This window comes from Cupressus sempervirens, chromosome 8, assembly GCF_028749045.1.
Source record: "Cupressus sempervirens isolate cs-2001-9-10 chromosome 8, ASM2874904v1, whole genome shotgun sequence".
NCBI classification, from domain to species: Eukaryota; Viridiplantae; Streptophyta; class Pinopsida; order Cupressales; family Cupressaceae; genus Cupressus; species Cupressus sempervirens.
This window is the reverse complement of record NC_143125.1, coordinates 803,821,460-803,844,585: the sequence shown is the minus strand read 5'-3', so window position 1 is coordinate 803,844,585 and position 23,126 is coordinate 803,821,460. Positions and strand designations below refer to the sequence as shown.

Below are 23,126 nucleotides of genomic sequence, written 5' to 3'. Positions count from 1 at the left end.
TACACACACACTCACACTCCCATCCCCCCTCTCTCTTCTCTCCCATCCCCTACTCTCTAGATTTGTCACACGCACTCCCATCCCTCTCTCTCCTCCTCTCCCACTCCCTCTCCCAGGTCACCTACTATTTCTCTCTCAAGTTCTCTCTCTCCCTCTCCACTCTCTCTCTCTCATCCCCTACTCTTACTCTCTCTCTCTCTCTCTCTCTCTCTCCCATTCCCAACTCTCTCTCACACTCTCTCCCATCCCCTACTCTCTCTCACACTCTCTCCCATCCTTTCACTCTGTCTCTCCCATCCCGTACTCTCTCTCTCTCTCTCTCTCTCTCTCTCTCTCTCTCTCTCTCTCTCTCTACCGCCCCCTACTCTCTCTCTCACTCTCTCCCATCCTTTCACTCTATCTCTCCCATCCTTTCACTCTGTCTCTCCCATCCCGTACTCTCTCTCTGCCACCCCCTACTCTCTCTCACACTCTCACACTCTCTCCCATCCCCTACTCTCTCTCTTTCACAGACATACACTCTCTTATCCCCCCACTCTCTTCTCTCCCATCCCCTACTCTCTACATCTATCACGCACACTCCCATCCCCCCTATCTCTCTCCCTCTCCCTCTCCTACGGCCTACTAGATCTCTCTCTCAAGTTCTCTCTCTCCCTCTCTACTCTCTCTCTCCCATCCCATCCCTTACTCTCACTCTCTCTCTCTCTCTCCCATGCCCTACTCTCTCTCACACTCCCATCCCCTAATCTCACTCTCTCTCTCTCATCCCGTACGAGCTCTCTCCGCCACCACCTACTCTCTCTCACACTCTCACACTCTCTCCCATCCCCTACTCTGTCTCTCTTACACACATTCCCATTCCGCCTCTCTCTCTCTCCCTCTCCCACTCCCTCTCCCACTGCCTACTTTCTCTCCCCCATCCCCTACTCTCTCTCTTTCATAGACACACACTCCCATCCCCCCCTCTCTCTCTCCTCTCCCATCCCCTACTCTCTAGATTTGTCACACACACTCTCATCCCCCTCTCTCTCCCTCTCCCACTCCCTCTTGCACCACCTACTATCTCTCTCTCTCTCTCTCTCTCTCTCTCTCTCTCAAGTACTCTCTTTCCTTCTTTACTTTCTCTCTCCCATCCCCTACTCTCACTCTCTCTCTTCCATCCCCTACTCTCTCACACACTCTCTCCCATCCCCTACTCTCTCTCTCTCTCTCTCTCTCACCCCCATCCTATACAAGCTCTCTCTACCACCCCCTACTCTCTCTCAAACTCTCACACTCTCTCCCATCCCCTACTCTATCTCTCTTATACACATTCCCATTCCCCCCCTCTCTCTCACACACACACTCTCCCTCTCCCATTGCCTACTCTCTCCCATCCCCAACTCTATCTCTCTTACACACTTCCATTCCCCCTCTCTCTCTCCCTCCCACTCCCTCTCCCATCGCCTACTATCTCTCTCTCTCTCTCTCCCTCTCTCTCCCATCCCCTACTCTCACTCTCTCTCTTTGCCACCCCTACTCTCTCTCACACTCTCACACTCTCTCCCATCCCCTACTTTCTCTCTTACACACACTTCCATCCCCCCTCTCTCTCCCTCTCCCACTCCCTCTGCCATTGCCTAATCTCTTTCTCTTCCATCCACCCTCTCTCTCCCTCTCCCACTCCCTCTGCCATTGCCTACTCTCTTTCTATCCCATCCCCTACTCTCTCTATCTCTCTCTCCCCTCTCTCATTCCCTACTCTCTCTCTTTCACACACACCCATCCCCCCTCTCTCCTCTCCCATCCTCTACTTTTTCTCTCACTCACTCTCCCTCTCCCACTGCCTACTCTCACTCTCTCTCTCTCTCTCTCTCTCTCTCTCTCTCTCTCTCTCCCTCTCTACTCTCTCTTTGCTACCCCCTACCCTCTCTCACATTTTCACACTCTCTCTCTTTCTCTCTTACACACATTTCCATCCCCCCTCTCTCTCTCCCTCTCCCACTCCCTCTCCCATTGCCTACTCTCTCTTCCATCCCCTACTCTCTCTCAAGCTACTCTATCTTCCCCCTCTCCCATTCCCTACTCTCTCTCTTTCACACACATGCACTCCCATCCTCTTCTCTCTCGCTCTTCCTCTCCCACTCCGTCTCCCACCACCTACTCTCTCTCTCCCCCATCCCCTACTCTCAATCTCTCTCTCCCAACTTGTACTCTCTCTCACACTTCCTCTCTCCCCCATCCCGTACTCTCTCTTTGCCACCTCTACTCTCTCTCTCACACTTCTTCTCTCTTGCATCTTGTACTCTCTTTGCCACCCCTACTCTCTCACATTTCCTCTATCTCCCATCCTATACTCTCTCTGCCACCCCTACTCTTTCTCACTTCCTCTCTCCCCTCTCCCATCCCCTACTTTCTCTCTATCTCTCTCACACACACAAATAGCCATTCCCTCGCCCCACCCCCCCTAGCTCTCTCTTGGTTTTGGTTTGCAATTTAGGTCTCAATAGTGCGTACGCACTATAGCGCGTGCGCACTATCTCGAATTCACTAGCGTTTTAATAGCGTGTGCGCGCTATAGGGCTCACGCGCTATTCAAAGCTTTGCATTAAAACCAAGCCTAAGGCTTGGTTTTGCCTAGGAGATCCAACCCAAAGGTTTGGAGTTTATAAACAGGTCTGAGACGTGTTTTCCAGCAAACATACAAAAAATGATTAATTTTTCTTGTGTGCTCCCCTTCAAGATTCCTCGTGGTTGGGTATCGATAAGATCATGTTACATAACATTATAGGTCTCTGTGTTAGCTATCTAATCATATAATTTATTTTTAATTTGAACTATTTTAAGTCTTTCATCTATAATTTCTTTTGAATGTATGTTCATTTTTTGTCAGAAACCAACATGTACTAATTGGGCTGTAGATTTTAGCTCATTCATCGAATTTTGTAACAACTTAGTTTTTTAGAAACTAGACTCCATTCTACACACTTTAAAAAAAGAAGTTTTGATTTTAGATTAGTTTTCAATCATTTCTAGGGGGAGCACACAGATATTTCACATTTTTGGGATGGATCTAATTTAAAAATTCATTAAAAAAAAATACACATTATAAAATTACCCGAAAAATCTGGGATAAACTACACAGTGTTAGATAACTTTTGACTCAGAAAAATTAAAAATTACTACATAGATAACCTAACACTACATAGTGTTAGGTAACTTTTGACTAAAATAATTAAAAATTACTTCAATTATAAATATGAACACTAAAATATATCTTAAAAGCAATAAATTTAATTGAAAGATGATTCAATTCACTCTCAGAAACAAGAATATCATAACATTTTTTTAAGAGTGAATACTTACAAAATCCAACAAATAATAAATTACTTATCAAAACCAGTACACAGTTTCAATAACGATGTGCATTAGTTTGCGCTTTGTTAAACTATTAATATTGGGATGGGTCACTTCTCAGGGCTTTATTTCTGTGAAGAATGTGTAGTGATCTATTCATTTTTATTAAAAGAATTCTTGAAAAATTCGACCTATAAAACATAAATCTATCGATAAAAAAAATATATACAATTCCTAATTTTTTTACTCTGAATGTTTCTAAATTTGATTGTGTAATATCAAATCTAGAAACATCTAAAATTCAAAACTGTACAATTAAATCTTATAACAATACAATTTGACTCACAGTAGCCAAACTTACGCATCAATTCAAGCTCATAAACCGTCAGAGATCCAACTGAATCAGTCACAGATCCATGACAGCAGCAGCAGGAATAGCATAACCCTGGAAGTCCAATGGTCTCTCAATGCAAATCCACTTGAATGCTCCTCCTCTCTCACCTGAGGGCACGAGCATATAAAAACCTATAACTTTAAAGGGATCTCTTAGGCTCAGAAACATGTTACGGCCAAGCACTACAGCGCATTCAAACAATGGCACCCAATACTTCGTTGTAAAAGTCCCTACGACATTCAGTTTATCTTGCCTACAGTCATATTCAACAATACTCCTACCAGAAAAGCAAAACAAGCGCTGAGATCCTCTTACGAAACGCACACATTTGAATCGATTCTCCAAAGTTTTCCAGCTCCCCGTCTCAGAATCAAAAACCTCGAAGATTCGAGAAGATCCGCTCATAGAAGAACCCATGACATAAAACTTTCCATCGGCGAAGAAACCTGAAAGGTAATCCGTGGAGATATTCATGTCGGGGAGAAGATTCCACTCGTTCTTCTCCACATTGTAAACTGAAGCCCCCAGGACCGCCTCGGAAGATTCGCCAAACCCTCCCGCAACGTAAATGAATCCCCCTTCTTCATCCGCCGCCGAGGCGAATTCGGCCCAAAATTTAGGGGCTTCCGCACCCTGCCGCCATTCCGAACAAGAAAAATCGTAAATCCACACACAATTTCTTTCTGTCCTCTGAACTGAATCCGAGATCAAAACCAGCTTTTGTTTCACGAAATGGCAGTGACGGACGCCGTGAATTTGTCGCGGAATCGGCGGAAGGTTTCTGTACGAGTTCTCCTTCGGATCGTACACCGCTACTCTGTTAAGGCCCTCCGTGCCCTCGAGAATCATGCAGATCCGTTGTTCGGAAATCTTCATTTTTTTCCTCTCTTGATAAAAATTAGGGCTTTTCAGTGCGGCGTTCCAGCTTTTGCAGACACACCTGAGGTTGTGATGAGAGTTCAAATCCACCCTCAGTAGACATTCCAAACCAATTTCATCTGGAAGATCAGGAAACAGGGATTCCATGGCAATTATAGCAAATCTAGGTCAGTCGAGATCTGCACTTTCGAGATTTATTGCAGAGAAGGGTTTGAATCTCTCGTGTTTTTTTCCATGCATGATCTTCTATATTTATGAACGCGTATCCCCTGTTTTCTCTGTGAATCCTCCATTTTCTAGATTTTGGAGAATGCATCTTGAATGTTTTCCAAATACCTGATCTTCTGTGCAGGTGTCTCGAATTTTGAAGTTTTTATAGAAATAAAAGGGAAAGATTCACCTTCACGAGGAATTTTAATGTTTTCATTATTTTTAATAATCATACAGTAAAAGTTTATATAGAAAATTATTTGAAGTGTTAGTTTTTAAATTATTTTATATATTTTAAACATATGTATTCAAAATGAAGGTGAAAGACATCAACCTTGTTAAATGTTTATTTTATTATTTGAATTTTTATTTTTTTAATCGATTAAAACAGTTTAAATTAAAATAAAATTAGTATACTTATATCTTTAGTTTCTTTAAATAGGTCTAGGAATATCAAGTTTCAAGATATCTAACATTCTTAAATATAAATAATTCTCCAAATTTTGAATTGAGAGAATTAAAAGATTGTAAATAAACTAAGAAATAAGGTTACTAAAAGTAGTAGTTATACAAATTTATATGTATAATATAACAAAGAGCATAGAATCTAACATTTTTTTGGGGCGTGATATAAAGATTTTATTGTTCAAGATTCTTGATGTGTTGACTTGTACATATGGAGTAATTTTATATGAAATGTTTGAAGGTTCTTTTATTTATAAATAAATACATAGAACTAAATGATTTTAATGAAATCTATGATTCAACAATTGAATCTAATAAAACTTTACTTTGAGATGCATGGTCAAACTTTTCTACTTTATTGATAGTAAACTTAAACAAGTGTTCATCGTTAAAAGTCTATTTTCTTTGTGTAAACTTTAAATATGTATATGTTGAAAATGACTTTCACAATTTCCTTTAGTTTGACATTATTTTGTTCTCCTTACTTCAATGTACTTTATTTCTTTCTTTTAATTGAATAAATGCATATGACAAAAGAAATAGCATCAAAAATCAATTTCCTCATTTTAAAAAATAATAGTAATTCAAGTGAAAGTTGTAAGGCTTTAACTTTACATTGAAGCATATACATTTAATCACATTCAAGAAAACTCTAATGGTATCCTTGATGATTCCAATTACCATTTCAGTTATTGCTCACCTTCTTTTTGCATTGTATCTCTTCAAATTTTAAGGGGCAAGTTCTACAATAAAAGTTGTCTACCTTTATAAAAGATAAGGTAGGTTTTATTGCAATCCAACATGGTGCATTAGATCTACCAAGTCCCCCATCCTTAATTTGTGTCATACTTTTAAACATTTTACCTTGTCTAGCAAATGAAATTTCCTTTGTAATAGAATAGGAAGAAAAACATTCCCATCCTGTAGTAAACTAGGATCTCAATTGATATGCCTATGGAATATCTCGATTTATAAGAAATTGGGTTGTCTAGATTATTCCTGTAAATTTTTCTCCAAAATCATTGGCGCATCCAACATTTATAGCAAGAATGGAAATAGTTCCTAACTTGCATATGTATCAGAGTTGTTGGCCTTCCTTAATGTAAAAAATCACCCCACGTTAACTCCATTATGAAACCTTGCATGCCTTTCAATTAAAGAGTTATTCTTTGAGCTTGTGTGGCATTCTTTTTTAATGTATGATTTGATGGACCGGTTGACAAAACAATACTAATGTTATCAACTATAGATTTTTTTCCATGTCATCAACTTTAGTTATTGATATAAACTTAAAATGTTGTTTAGGATTAAAATTATTTTTCTCCAAACACAACTCAATTATGAAATTACTTTGTAATAAAATTGCTCAATCATTCTTTAAAATGGTTAAAATTTCTTTGTACGGGTTTGAGATGCCCTTTGAGATTGTAAACATTCTCAATCTCTATGCAATCATAAAATTTATTTTCAATAACACTAAAACATGTTACTCTTATTTTACCACCATCAAAATTAACCAACTCAAAACTATTTTATTTTTCATAGATCCTCTTGCATTGTTGAATTGATGATGTTGAATCTTTGTAGTAACTCTAGTCTTTATTTTCCATATGCTCATTTAAAGATGTCATGTTGTAATAGGAACAATTTATGCAACAAATTTATTTCTTGCAATAGTAAGATGATCATATGAATTGTTTATAGAATTCATGTCTATTTCATCATAACATAAACCAAATAATAGTCAAATAGTAGTATATTTACACAACTAATAAGAAACTAAAAAGGAAAACAACTTTCTAATTTTATCTATTTTTTTACAAAATTGCATATACATCCTTAACACAAAATGTTATAAAAGCATACAATTTGTAAGATGAATAAAAATATTCACCTTACTTTCCCAATATTTATGGAAGGGTTTAGATCTATTATCCACAAAGATGTTTGAGTTCTTGTATGTAGATGATGTAGAATGATAATGTAGGATGTCTCCATGAATGCAATATATCTACAAGTTCTAAATTATAGATCGACACATGTAAGTTATGTAGCTCAAGGTTGAAGAATCCCTAAAGGATATGTCCAATCCTTGCAACAATGATCCACATGGCAAAAAGACACAAACATACAATTGAAAACAACAATTTTGTTATAAGAAAGTCCAATTATATCTAATAGACATCAAACATGTTAGGTTATAAGGCCTTCCTAGCTATGACCAGTACATAGAAAATGAGACATAGATCTTTCTCATTATTCCTTAGGATCCAAGATCCAACTTATACTATCCCTTCCCTTCTTGTATCTCCTATTGTGCCCTAGATACATTATTACATTACATGTATACACAACCTTCAATAGGTCAGCCCATAAAGAATAACTTTTGTAAAGAACAAGAAAACATGTTACAATACATAGGTCTAACCTCAAAGATAAAATGAGTGATCAAACAACTAAGCATGTAAGGATGTGTGGGTTAGGATATAGGTCCACACATGATCCAAAAATTTCCACAAAAATTACAAATCATCATGCGCAAGAACAATCATTGCACAATCAAAATTGTGTACATCACTTAAGGTACTAAAGAAAAACATGCTACTCAAGGATAAATGAATTGGAACTTGAAAGATACAAAACCATAAGATGCATGATTAAATATAAAAAATCCACGATAGGTCCTCTTTAAGATTCTGATAATTCATGGGTTAGAAAGGACGATCAAAGAACTATAGACTTGATCATCCAAACTAGCCAACACAAACATAAAGAACAATATACAAAATGATGCAAGATTACCAAAAACCTAAGATGCTCATACATCAAATACCCCAGGTAATAAGAATATTTTCCATAAGAAGGAATTATGAACATCAGTCAATATTAAAGACATCGATCACATGCTCATTTCTAATCCATAAATCTTCTTCATCTGCAATCTAAACTTCCTTTTTTCAACCCTTATTTAGCTTCAACGAAACATTTTATTTGGAACCTCCTGCAAATCTCTAAATAGGTAACTAATTCATATTGTCATCATTCATTTCTTGTACAACATAGGTAATCTTGTTGTCTTATGTCATGATATTGATATGTCAAAACCACTTTATTACAAGACCTTTCTACAAGATCCCTTTGTATTCTAATATTAGCTTCACAATGTTATTCTACACTCATATTTTCCATAATCTCTTGAACTAATGAGGTCAAAGATACCTTTTTTCTCTTAACCTCCTCAAGCTCATTAAGAATATCCCTTTCCTTAACCAACTCCTCAACTTTCAGAGTCTCGTGCCCAAATTTGTCAACTTGGCAAATTCTAATGACTCCACATTTGGCATCCCCTTTTTAATGCAAAGGTAACAACTTATGCTTGGAATCTCCTTGTCTCACCACATAAGTTTTATCATTTCCATCAAACAACACATTCCTATCAAAATACCAAGGTCTTTCGAAAAATATGTGACAAGCATCAATAAGAAACACTTCACATAATATTTCATCACAATAAGCTCCAATCTTGAAACTAACTATGCATTGCTTGTTAACCTTATCCTTAGGATCATCTTGAAACTAGACAACAAGGTAACGACTTGGATGTCTTCTCCTTTCCCACTTTAATTTACTAACCATTTTCTTAGAAAATAGTTATGAGCGTTGGTGTAAATAAGTATTTACTTATTACACTTTACTTAAGTTTACTTAGGTCAATGCATTAGTTTATTATTTATTAGTTTGACACTTAGGAGTTTGCATACTCATACGAGTTGTCATGTTGACAACACTGGAGTAAGCAACTCTAATTTATCACATGGTGTCTACAACACTGGAGTTTGCATAATTAACTTGAGTTGTCATGTTGACAACACAGTTATTCACACTCTTATTTTAGCACATGGTGTCTACAACATAAATTTACGTGCTACACCTTTGTAGGCTTATCCTCTCATCATCACACTAACTCTTGTGCTTAATGGAGGATAATCCACTCTTGGTCCACATGTGCCTTGTTGTAAGACTTATTAGTGTGTTGACTCCTAGTCAATATAGAGGCCTTTATAAACAAACAATCCTAGTGTGTATGTACATAACATTACATGAATACAATTTCATATTATTATTTTGATCATACTCTTTTGGTCTATTCTATGATTTTCTTGAGTTCCTTAATCTTGGGTGATTTTGCCCTAGGGAAAACTCTTACATGGTATTAGAGCTAAGGGAATTTCTCTTCGCATTACCACTGGAGACCATTTTCTTGCTTCACCTCTCGGAGGACCTCGACCTAAATTCGGAGTATCATAGTCATTAGGAGTGTCTAGAGCCAAAGCAAACCTCACCATTGCATCCAAAATGTCGATTCAGTGAAATTTGACTATAAATTTGCCTACCCTAGGCCATAGTCAAATTTGGGGCAATTTTTTTTTGCAAACTAGCACCCAAAGGCCTAATTTGCAAATTCGGTATGATCATTTATTAGATCTATAAATTTATTTTTCAGATCAGTATTTTATTTTCTCTACAATTTTCTACCATTTCCAGAGCAATTTTTCAAAAAAAAAATTAGGCCATCAAGCCTACAGAGAATTTCTTTTTGCAAAAATTAGGTGGTCAAACCTCGGCCCCCACAGAGGAATATTATTTATTGATTTAGTGAATATTCCTTACCAAATTCCAACATTGGACTTCACATTTAATTGGCATGTACAACACATTCTAGCGACCACATACCATTTCATGGCCGACACAGTACAAACCTGGTGATCCGACCAACATCTCAATGACTTTTTTTTTCATTCGTGGCTTGTTGGTTTTAAACTCAAAATAGTTTTCAATCAGCAGAAATGTGGGATTATTCATAACCCACTCATTAGCAAATGTCCTCCCTGACAGTGGCAATCAAACCCTTGGTGACACTTCCTCTTGGCGACAGATCTGCCCTTGTTGACCATCGAAAAAGTCTTTCGGTGACCTGCCACACATACCAACCACAAAATATTTTTGGCATTGGACGATTCAAGCTCCTTGACATTGGCATCCTCAGCACCGGCTACCATTGCAAAATCCTATGTCGGCCGATCGCAAGACCTTGTCGGCCAACAGAGTTCCTAGTACCCACCGACCTATTTTCCCTTCCTAGTAATGACTTCTGTTCTCCAACCCCAAAATATACTTTATCGGCATTGCAAAATTTATTTGCATGACTTAGCCACATACAACGATAACTCCCCTCCATGCGGCAATCTCAACAAATAGCCACGTGGTCCACCTTGCACCTCGACACATGGACCAACCACATCAAGACAACTCAGATCCACATGGAAGCCACTTAGACAAGTCATACATTATGACTAACACATCAATATCTGACACAGACATTTTCATACATCTGTACAATTGTTGACATCATCATTGATGTCACCTGCCAAGTAAGCAAGGGGAATTTTTCACTGATGTCACCTTTTTACTATGCTAAAATTGACGACCATCTGACCATCATCTGCACGCCAATTTATATTGGCATGATGATCGTTTGACCGTCAAATTTAATCTTGCAATTTGTTGCCCAGACCCCTCTCCAGATTCAGTTTTGATTTGACAATCCGACTTTGAAAGGCCATAACTCAATCATCCGAACTCTAAATCAGGTGCAATTTTTTAATATTTTGGGTACAATTTCCTGAACATTTCACTGGTGCTATTCTTTTCTAGTTTTGGTGCACGGATTTGTCAAAAATTATATTTTTTGGTGACTATACCTATCTAATCGTGCATTTTGCAACTTCAAAAGCTATGTATGGGCTCATTTGGACACATTTTTAGGTTTCATTTTTTTTGAAAGTGCTTAATTTTTTGTCTACTTTCTAGATTTGTAATTAGATTATAGGGTTGTATGGACAAAAACATTACTTTCAAAATTAGGTCTTTTTTGAATTGTATTACTTTGATTACTCTTCAAAATTGTTGTACATCTAAGCTACATTGCAAAGTGCCAGATTTGAACCTCAAAATGCAGTTGTAACCAGCAAAATTAGAAGTCCACTTTGTCCATTTTCACAAGTAGTTTATTGTAAACACACTACATATAAAGTGCCAAAAGCATCATTTTTGGGGGGGTTCTTTGATTGAGTGAATGGGGGGGAGGACAGGGGAGGGGGTGTGTGTCGTGTTTTTGTGTGTCTCTCTTCTTTCTCTTTTGTGCTCTTTTAATTTTCTACATCATGGGTTCACCTAAATCTCCACTTCTAGCTTCAGACAATTATGCTACATGAAAAGATATTATATGGAGTAGATTAATGGAAAAAGGTTTAAATCTATATGTTGATGGTACAATCACCAAACCAACTAATGCTACAGGACTAGTTGATTGGAAAATTAAAGACAATCAGGCTTTAGGAATCATTCAAATTTGTGTTCATAGAGATCTCTTCTTCCACATTTCCAACTTTAAGGAAGCCAAGGGTGCTTGGGACAAACTTGAAGGTTTGTATGGTAAGGTGGATGAGGAAAAGGGATTCCAAATTGAAGATGACCTACTACTATTGGATCCTAAGAATTTTGACACAATTCAAGACTAAATCAACAAAGCCAATGAATTTAGAGCACTACTTAAGGATTGTGGTAATCCCATGAAGGATGATAGATTGATTCATCACATCTTGAAGAGGTTGCCTTTAGAGTATGCATCTTTTGTTTCAAGTTACAACACTCACAGGTTGACCATGGGAAGTGCCTTCACTAAGCCTACAATTGATGCATTTGCAGAAATGTTGATGTTGGACCAATCCAAGTTGATAGATATGAGAATTCTCAAGTCATCACAGACCAAAGCATTGGTGGCTACTAATGAGAACCAATCAAATCAAAGTGGAAAAAGTTCTACCAATAGCAAGAAAAAGTAGTGGAAGCAAAAATCACAATCAAAGACACAAAAATCTTCCTCCTCTTAGCAAGGCAATTCTTCTTCCAACAAGAAGGGAAACAATAATAAGAAGGACAAACTATTTTGTGCATATTGCAAGAAACTGAATCATGACGAGCATCATTGCAAGACTAAGGGAATCAATGAGTTGGAGAACCTACTTAGAAAGAACAAAATGAATGTGACAAATGCTTCCAAGGATTGAACTATTAGTCTTAGATTGGTTTTGACAATTGAGTGTCAAGACACTTAACCAAATTCTCAAGATGATGCCGAGTATAATACAGAAGCCAAGCTATAGTGTATGCCAAGCCAGAGAATTCAATAGGTGCTGAGTGAACTTCAGGTGTTGAACACTCTTTAGGTGCTGAGTGAAGTTCAAGTGTTGAGAAAAGTATAGATGCCAAGTCACTATAGATATCGAGTGAAATAGAATTACTATAGGAGCCAAGTGAGCTAGTTTTCCTATATGTGTTGAGCATCAACAACTAGTAAGTGCTGAGTAACATAGAATCAACATATGAGTTTGTGCCTTCACAAACTCAAATGTAAACCATTTTTGAAGCTGACATGAGATGAATCTCGAAGAATCTTGAAGATAAGAACAAATATTTTGCATTACATATGCAATCAACATGCAACCAATAAGAAAAGTGGAGAAGGCATGCAACCAATAGGAAAAGTGCAAGAAATAAGCAAGAATTGAAGATTTAATGTTGATTGTAGATTCATACCTATCCCTAAGTCTTCAAAATCTTTAAAAGGAGGATGAAGCCCCATTATGCAAGAGAGAGATATGTGAGAAAGAAGTGCATGCGTGAATTATAGCAAAGTGCAGAAGGGTAAAAAGACTTAGTAAAGAACAAAGCAGTATTGTAGAATCCAATTGATCAAGAATAGAGTATCAGAACCTCAAAGAGTGACATATCAGATCAAGCAAGGATTAGATCAGTCAAAGCAGAACAATGATCTGTAATCAACAATTGAGGATTGCAAGTTATCAGGTCAAAATCTTCTAATACTTTCTAGCAATTATATTAGATATGGAAATCCTATGGACTTAGGTTGGGTTAGCAGCCATTTGTAAATCCTTTAACAAGGTGGCATTCCAAGTGAACGTACTAAAGTCCTTTAACTAGGCCTACTTTTAGCAAGGTAGTGAAATCCTTTAACCAGGTCACTTTTAATAGGGTGTAAAGTCTTTAATAGGATAACCCTTTCACAGGGCAAACCATTTGAACAGTTACACATTGCTGCAATGATATTTTGTGGGTGTCATCCCCACCCTAGTTTTACCTTCTCATTTTGGAGGTTTTTTGGGTTACCAAATTTTGTGTGTTATCTGTTTTCATGCATGTCTTTTACTTTCATGTTTATTAGATGAATTAGATACATGTGGATGATATCAGTTAAAAGGATTTGAAAAGGTTAAAGTTAGTTACTTCTAATTCACCCCCCTTCTCAGAAGTAAATCTTCCCACTTGTTAATTCCAACAATTGGTATCAGAGCCTAGTTCTCCCAAGAAGGAGCTTTACAACTTGGAGAAAAGATCTGAAAATGGAAGTCTACAAACTTGGGAAGATCATAGAGAATTGGTTAATTGATATACAACTTGCTTTACATGCACTGGAAGAAACTAGAGAGGAACTGAGAAAATCCTTAAATGGAAGTCTACAAACTTGGGAAGATCATAGGGAATTGGTTAATTGATATACAACTTGCTTTACATGCACTGGAAGAAACTAGAGAGGAACTGAGAAAATCCTTAAGGAGAAGAAGAGAGATTGCCATAGTTGAGAATGACACACAGTACAAGGAGATTGACCCCTCAAATCTATTTTCAAATTGAGATTCCAAAGAATTTAATGCAAAAATAGCATACCTAATGAAGAAGAATAGAGCTCAAGTAGAAGAAATCTAAACACTCAAGCTTGAACAAGAATCACAAGCCATGATGCTTTGTGAAGTGACTAAACAGAAGAAAAGAGTCATTGAAGGCAAGGCTATGCTAGAAGAAGACAAGAGAAACCTTGCCAATAGATTGGAAGAAAAGTCAATTGAACTTGCAAGAATTTCAAACATGTAGCTAGACACCTTGAGCTAGATGATGAATGCACATCATGAACTGAATGTCAAGGATATTGAGATCTCTTCATTGTTGTTATAGAATGAACAATTGTAAAATGATTTGAAAAGAGAAAAGGAGATTGCAGAGAGCTTCAACAAACCTAATGAGTCCATCAAATACTTTTAGTAGCTACTAAATCACCAAGAGCCAGTAATGATACTTCAGGACTAGGATACACCAGCATTGAGCAAGGAGAGTCATCCAAGATTGCAAAAGAAAGGAGTAACAAAGGTAAGAACATTAAACCTACTTGTCATTTTTGTGGTAAAAGGGGACATACCTCTAATGTGTGTAGGAGCAAGAATGCCCATCAACCTGACAAGCCTAAGAATGCAAGTTATTGTCATAAGTGCAAAAACCAAGGACATCAAGCACATAACTATAGAACTAGGACTATCAGAACACCAAGATTTGAAGGTTACTACTACAATTGCAAAAAATATGGACATAGAGCTTTTGAGCGTAAATCAAAACCTATGTGGACACCAAATCAGGTAGCAAGGGAATGTAACCATGGTCATCACTACAATTGGGACTAAAACACCAAATATAGCTGTCATTAGTGCCAGGAATATGGACACATTCCTGAAAATTGTATAAGGACACATTTCAGAGGGAACTATAGTAGATGGTTGAACCAAACCACATGTTTTAGTTGCTTGAAGATTGGTCATATCAGCAGGAATTTCCCAACAAAGTCAAAGGCACCCAACTCAAAGAATGACAAAGGTAAAGAGAAGGTAGATTTTGAACACATCAAAGGAGAAATGAATAAGACATGGAAGAAGAAAGATGGGTGCAACTCATCAAATGAAGGGGATCACTTCACCTAGTAGGTCAAGTGGTCACACCTCATCAAACTAAGTAAAGAGAAGGTATGAGGGACTGATTTACAAATTTTTATCATACATCAGTTCCTAAACAAACAAGTACTGCAAATAAGAGATCAGCATGAACAAAGATGAAAATTTAAAATTTCAAGATTTCACAAGTGTTGTTGAGTTGCCCTCAAATGCCAAGTAAAAATCTAGCACATGCCAAGTTGATTGTCAAAACAATTTGAGCTAAATGATTAGTAGGAGTCGAGTTGGTAGAGGAAGTTGAGTGAAGAAGAAATTTTTAGTTGAAGTCGAGTAAAGAATACTCATATGGAAGCTGAGTGATGAAAAGGCAATGGAAGCCGAGTCATGTAGAATGCTTTAGAAGCTGAGAGGATAGCTATAAATGCACTAAGCATTAAATGCGATGAAAATATTGTATATTATAGTATTTTCAATCATTTTTCTTCATCACAAATGAAGAGCAAAGATAAGAAAGAGCATAGAGCGAGTTTAAAGCATAGATTCCAATGTTTAAACAAGATTTCAACAGCATTACAACACGATTTCATCAATCTTGAGGTATTTATGTCTATGCTGAGTTATGCAGTTTAATACTTTCTTTGTGTTAAAACCCTAAAAATTGCAAAAATGGCTTCTAGCTCTAGGAAAACTTAGGAGAAGAAACCTTTTGAAGTCCAGCTAGTGTCCAATGAGGTCAAACAACCCAATTTTTGTCCAATACCAAAGGTTGCATATAATAACAACCAAGTTGGAGCCTTGTATGTTATACCCCCCAAGGTTGTAATGGTTCAAGATGTAAGGAGATGATACAATTGCAAGATTAGAGCCACAGGTGACATGGAAATGAGAGAAGCCTATGAAAAACTATGTGATAATAGAGTGTTAAAAGAAGAGTTTTAGATTGTTGAGAGGAAGGGTTTAACGCGTGCCCTAGAATTCTCCATCATTTTCAAAACTGATTGGATTAGACTAGTACTTAGCCAAATACATGATGGAATCTTATGGTTGGAAGATGGCCCAGTAAAAATCATGAAAAGAATTGTTCATAGAGTGATAGGGTATCCAACCCTAGATCGGCCGAAGACCCTTAGGAGTGATTCTAAGGAGGTAATTGAAAAGAATACTGGTGCAAAGTGGAATAAGAAAGGGATGACAATTGATACCATCGAAGAACCTCTTTTTTATTTTGTTGTCAAAGTCAATGCACACAAATTCTACCAATCCAACAGACTCAACAGTGTGCCCTACATTGCAGTGGATGTAGGATACAAATTGGTGAAGAAGGATCATACCTATGATCTTGCAGAACTACAACTGCAATAGATAAATGAGAATCTAGTAGCTATCAAGAGAACAAAGGGATCCCAATGTAAATTTGGTGCCATTTTAATTTTTATATTCTTTTATGTTCAGAATGAGTTTCCTTCATTTGGTAAAATAGCATGGAAAACAAATAGGTCTATTATAACTCAAGTCAATGAATATATATATAGTAGATAGGAGCTAATTTTGAGACCTTAATGACTAGTTATTTTGAAGACTTTAAGAAGTCAATGAAGAAAAGGCTAAGAATTCTAGTTTCATTAGTAGAGAGACATGTAAATGATGTATGTTTTCCTGTAGATATAGACTATACATACATTCAAGTTGCCATACCAAGAGTGAGATGGCTAAGACCTCTTTGGTATGAAATAAATATAGATGAAGCATCAGTAGCAATAACTGCATTATTAGTAGATGAAATAGATAAGGATGCACCACATTTTGGAACCTATGACGTGGTGAGATCAAAAGTGGATATAGAGTAAAGACTACCTCCACTCTGAAAAAGAAGGACAAGCCTGTTATGAAGCTAAAGGCCAAATTGGGGGAAGGCACTGCAAAAGCAGCAGAAGAAGAAGGTGAAGATGTTGAGGGTGATGAAGAAAAACAAGATTAGGGGCTACTTGACTTAACCCAAGGTATGGGGGAGGATGTAGATGAGGAGGAAGGTGTCGAATAGGAAGCACCCAAGGTTGAGACAAAGAAAAGGAAAGCTCAAAAACAACTAGTTGCACAACCCAAGGGTAAGAAGAAGGCAACAAAGCCAAGCCTGACCAAGCCAACTACAAGGGAAAATACTAGGGCTATACAACTCAATTAGCAAAAGAGTAGGAAAAATAGAAGGCTACAGAATAAGCAGGACCTACAAAGCAAAAGAAAGAAGAAAGTATGTTGCACCATCTGAATCAAATGAAGAAAGGATAGAGTCTGATGAAGATCAATTTAGATTGGTAAGCCGTTCTACCATATCTAAATTGGAATGCATTTGCAATAATATTAGAGATAATGCTAATTTAACTAGTCTAAAGGCCATTGACTTTAATAAGTTGTCAAAAGAACAACAAAACCAAGTTGAAGAGTCCATCTACAATATGATGGCTAAGTTCAAGACCACTCCACTTGAACTAGAAAACTCAATGCCTAAGGAGCTAAGCTCATTGGTTGAGAATAAATGGCATTACTGTCTTAAGATGGAAAAGGAAATAAGAGAGTCAACATTGGCTCATGTAATGCCAGACCTTACAAAAGGTCAAATAACAAAGGCTAGCAATAAATATGGGAGCAAATTTGCACCCAAATATAGAGTCTTCAATATTTTGCAAAATCAAATTGAAGATGTTGTGCAAAAGTCCACACAAATGTGGAAACTAATATATGGATTGACAACTGTAAAGGAAGGATAGGAAGACCCATTTGAAGGTAGAAATGATGAATAAGAAGAGAATGAAAAAGAGGAAGAAGGAGAGAAAGAAAAAGAAGAAGAAATAGTGGAGAAGACACAAGGTGAAGAGGCAACAACTGAAGAACAACAGATTTAACAGAGTGTCCAAGACACCCAATTGCTACCACCAAGTCCTCCATATACATCACCTACAAAGACTGTAATTGTAAAGGATGTTATTGACACCTCAGGTTAGAACATCAATCCTTTAACTGTAGAGGATCTCAAAAAGATCCTTCACTAAACCACAATGCAATCATAGCTATGTACAAATCCAATTTTGGTGAGTGTGGATGAACTACAAAAGGCTATAGCAGAGATAAAAAGGGAGAAAGAAAGCAAGAACCACCTACACAACCTCCCACAACTACATAAGATCAACCTAAAGAGCAAGAAGAATAGGACAAAATTGCTAAGGTTGATAATACAACAACAACAAAAATTACCGAGGAGCAAGAAAAGGAACAAAAAAGACAAGACATTCTTACAACACACACTCAAGGTGCACCTCCTCAAATTATCATTATTGATCAAGGTAGTAGAGAAGAGGAGAAAGAACAAGAGAAAATCCCTAAGGAGTAGGAGGCAATACAAATATTGGTGAGCTTGTCTACCTCAAGGACTCCTTGTTAGAAATGGAAAAAGAAATATGTAAATAAGCAATACCAGGAAAGAATCTAAGCGAGTTAATGCATGAAAAGATATTACCATAAGATAGGAGAGAGAAAGCTTAAAGATCCAACACCATGAGACAAGATATTTGAAAAGGGGAAAGCAAAGAAAACCCCTTGTGACATTATGAATGAGGCATGAAAAGCCTAAGAAGAGAGAGAGAGAGAGAGAGAGAGAGAGAGAGAGAGAGAGAGAGAGAGCAATAGCTCATACAATAATTGAGAAGAGGAAGAAACCTCATAAGAAATGAGAGAGGAGGGTCATCTCTTAAATAGAGATGAGAGAGAGGAGTTAGAATGTAACTCCCATGTCTATGAATGCCACCATTCATAAGTGTGTGAGGCCAAGTGTGAGATTCCTCTTAAGGAAGGATAATCTAAATTACAAATTACAATAAATATTTGTCCTCACATATTCCACTAGAGGACAAAATAAGATTTAGTGGAAAAAGGACAAAAAAGAAATATATTAGGATACCTTGGCTTATATCCTAATATATTATAACAATAAAGAAAGGAGGTCTATCCTTGGTTTATAAACACACCAAGGAAAGATTACAACTTCTAACACCCCCCTTTAATCTTTACTTGGGGAAATTACATCAAAGGGTATTAAACCCATAATTTACAACAATCTACAACTTAATCTTCAATATGAAGTAATTTGATTGTCTTCAAGACATATGGTATATTTGCAGATCCAAGAGAATTACATGAGCCCTTTGAATGTGATCAAGTGGGAGCATAGACACATCTTCATATGTGAAAAATTGAGAAGGTTCCTTGATGGATCACCTGGGGAAAAAGGCAGAGAACAAAAAACAAAACAACTTTCCACAAGTAGAATTACACTGAATGGTCAAGTTAGTAAAAAAATGAAGTTATAATAATTTAATCAAGGAGGAACTAAGAGAGATGAGGATAAATGAACATGTTCACCAACATGCATTGGAGTTAACATGATATCTAAAATAAGTCATAAGCTCAAAATGATCATAATAGATGCAATAAATCTCTCATGAAAGGAACATACTAATGCATAAATGACCACAGACAAGGCCAACTAATGAAACCTGCATCAACATTTTGTCAATCACATGGATATAGACAATCCATTAATGAGGCATCCCACTACAAGTGAATGGGTCGCGACTCCATCACCTACATGACCCACGATCTAGGCAATAAAGTATGCAGAACATTATCACATTGTATATTTATCAAAGAAATATAAGAGAGACAATGATAAATAAGTAGAACATGTGCCTCAAGCACCAAATAATTCAAGTTACAATTTTTACAAGAATGATTGCCGATGTGGACCAAAGGAAGGGTTTATGAGGAGTAACAACATAGTGCCTTGAAATAAGAAATCCATCATGTACAAGCAACATCATTGCCATGAGGAAAAAGATCAACATGGGTCAAAACAACTTTCTCAAATAGAGTCTCCAATATTGGAGTGCTCCAAGATATAGTAGCCTTGTCACCTATACACTAAAAAAGGTGTAGGAAGTCATACCATGAATAAATCACAACTAGGAGCATACACCAAGGAGACAAGGAGTTTGGAATGGGAAATCCCCATAAAAATATCATCCTCGCATTGAGGAACAAAGTAGGAAAAATGGAGGGAAACTCCATTGAAGTAAGTGCACACCAATTATAGGTTGGAGGGATACTCCACAGGCCAGATAAGGCAACTATGAGTCAGTTTAAAACTGTCGGTTCCACCATAGTTAACCTTGAAACAATTGGCTCTCGATACAACTTACACAAGATCAAATAAAAATCATATAAACCAATGGTATAAAACCATAAACTACTACCATGAGCATAAAGAGATGCTATAAAAACATAAAACTGCAACCATGTGCAGATAGATCAATAGAACATAGTAAAATTAAATCAAATCATTAAATAATGAAGGCAATAGTGTAAGATAACTCATAAACCTTAATAATTTGAGATGAATAAGAAGTATTTGGAAGAGAAATAAGCATAAGTTATCAGTTAAAATCTCCATGCAAGGTGAACACAAGTGAGAAGATATTAATGATGGGCCCACCAACAAAGACAAGAATCTAGAAAAAAAGAATAAATGGAGAGAGGTTAGAGAGATATAAAGAAAGGAAGGATCTAGCAATCAATTAGCAATAGTGAAGAAAAAAACTTAAATACTAATGCATAACTAATTATAAATATAAAATATTCGGTAAAAAAACTTTATTAAAAAGATTGATTTGAACAAAAAGAAAAAAAAATGATTAAAAATTTAAAAAAATAATAATAAGCCTTAAGAGTTAATTTTTTTAACAACCCTTTAATAGTTTTAAAAAACCAACACTCAAAAGAACTTAATACACTTTTTTGAAAAGATACCTTAATTCACTGAAAAAACGCAGAACTCTTTTAACTTAAAAAAAAACATAATATACTTCTTTTTAAAAAAAAACGTAATACTGATTTGTCAAAAAATAAAGATTAATACGTTATGACAGAACTAAACAAAAGATTTAAAGAAGATTAAGGAGGATTATGGGCCAAACCAAAAAATGAAAGCTGAACCTATCCCCAGCTGTCGATTTTGACATGTAACACAGGTTAGGTAAAAAAAAATGTACAACCAGTCGAAGAATCTCGTGCTTAGAAAACTACCGCAGGGCACACCTCAGAGCCAAAGCAGCAGCACAGAACTATGCAATATCATGGCGCAGGATGCCCAAATCGCTGCCTCTAAAATTGGCTAGATTTATAGTAGATGCCCTCAGATAGGCTACTTTAGGCCTGGGTCTTCTATTAGGGTTACTAATTCTCACCTGAATGCAGTGCTAGCGATGGCACAGTTTTTGAGTGCTTCGTCAAATTTTGAGAAGGATATATTTCCTCAGATAATACGGGGCCAACCTAATACATATAATCATAACTCATAGCATCAATGTCAGAATTAGATTCAGGGGGAGAAACAGAGGAGGCAGAGAGATACAGCAGGCCATGAAAGGGTTCAACAATGGCAGTGAGAGAAGAATCACACTAATCATCATGAAGAGAGAGTGATGAAAGAGAGTCTTCAATGCAACACTTGAGGGAATCATACATCATGTGAGGCTCATGCATCATCGACGCCAGAACAGTCACCATTATCTGACCAGGCAGAGCTCTAGTAATGGCAAAACAATGGGGTCCACTACTCTGAACAACATGAACCAAATTAGGTGCACTGAATAGATTGTGAAGACCTCCCAAAGCTTCCTCTTTGGCAGTTCGTAATAGATTTTTGGGCGAGTTCCTTCAAAACACTGTGTACATCCTCTATTGGCAATGACACATCCACAAGTTGCCAATTTGAATCCTGCAAGGCCTTGTACAGCTCAACAACCTTCTTTTGAAAGTCTAATTGTTCATATCTCTTTCCTCCATAGTTCGTTCATAAGAAAAATGCAATGATTCCAAGAGAATAGAGCAATGATACAAAACACAGTGCATGCAAGGCATGCAAAAATAAAAGTAATGATTAAGCAATTAAAAAATGCATAAAGAGAATGAACTATCATTCATATTACGACATGCAGAGATAACGAGTTAGAAATAATAATTGCAAAGAGAATATTCTAAACATGCAAGGGACAAAATTAGAAACTTAGAGAGTGCAGTTTCAAAAAAATTGATTAGATAAGAACTGATATTAAAACTTTTTAATTATAATATTAGAAAAGAATTAATATTATTATCAAAATGAAAAGGATAATATTTGAGATTTTGATTTATATGAAATGATAAAAGATAATAATAATATAAATTTGGCACAAATTTTGATAAAGGAGATTTAGAATAAACTTAACTAACAAAGTAAGGGGAGTTACTAAATTTTTTTTCTACTAAATTAAATTACTTAAAAAAAATGAAATATATTAGAATAAACTCTCTCAACAATATACTAGATTGTACTAGAATATATATTATTAAATTAGGAGTGTGAGATCTTTAAATTTATATTATTTTCTTTATCAACAATATATCAAAACCTACACAAATTAGAGCAAACAAGAGTTAATCGGGTTTGGTAGTAAACCAGCCAAACCCAAAAAAAATTCAATTTCTTCCAACTTAAGAAGATTAAAAAAGAAATTAGTAAATCTCTCTCAAGAGTCCCCTTCGAATCGTACCTTCATGCAAACACTCAAAAATAAAGATTAAACTGCTCTGGTACCATGTTAGAAATGGAAAAAGAAATATGTAAATAAGCAATACTAGGAAAGAATCTAAGTGAGTTAATGCATGAAAAGATATTACCATAAGATAGGAGAGAGAAAGCTTCAAGATCCAACACCATGAGACAAGATATTTGAAAAGGGGAAAGCAAAGAAAACCCCTTGTGACATTATGAATGAGGCATGAAAAGCCTAAGAAGAGAGAGAGAGAGAGAGAGAGAGAGAGAGAGAGAGAGAGAGAGAGAGAGAGCAATCACTCATACAATAATTGAGAAGAGGAAGAAACCTCATAAGAAATGA

At 36.5% G+C, this 23,126-nt stretch overlaps 1 protein-coding gene across 1 annotated transcript; it reads right to left on the bottom strand.

Moving 5' to 3' along the window:
- Positions 1-3,510: 3,510 nt before the first annotated feature.
- On the bottom strand, positions 3,511-5,015 carry LOC149544835 (F-box/kelch-repeat protein At1g80440-like). The gene has a single exon (XM_089796451.1). The coding sequence runs from the start codon at positions 4,754-4,756 to the stop codon at positions 3,743-3,745; it is 1,014 nt and encodes a 337-aa protein (XP_089652577.1). The 5' UTR covers positions 4,757-5,015; the 3' UTR covers positions 3,511-3,742.
- Positions 5,016-23,126: the final 18,111 nt, after the last annotated feature.

Coding starts and splice junctions, on each gene's coding strand:
- LOC149544835 (XM_089796451.1), bottom strand. CDS start 4,756: ATGGAATCCCTGTTTCCTGATCTTCCAGATGAAATTGGTTTGGAATGT.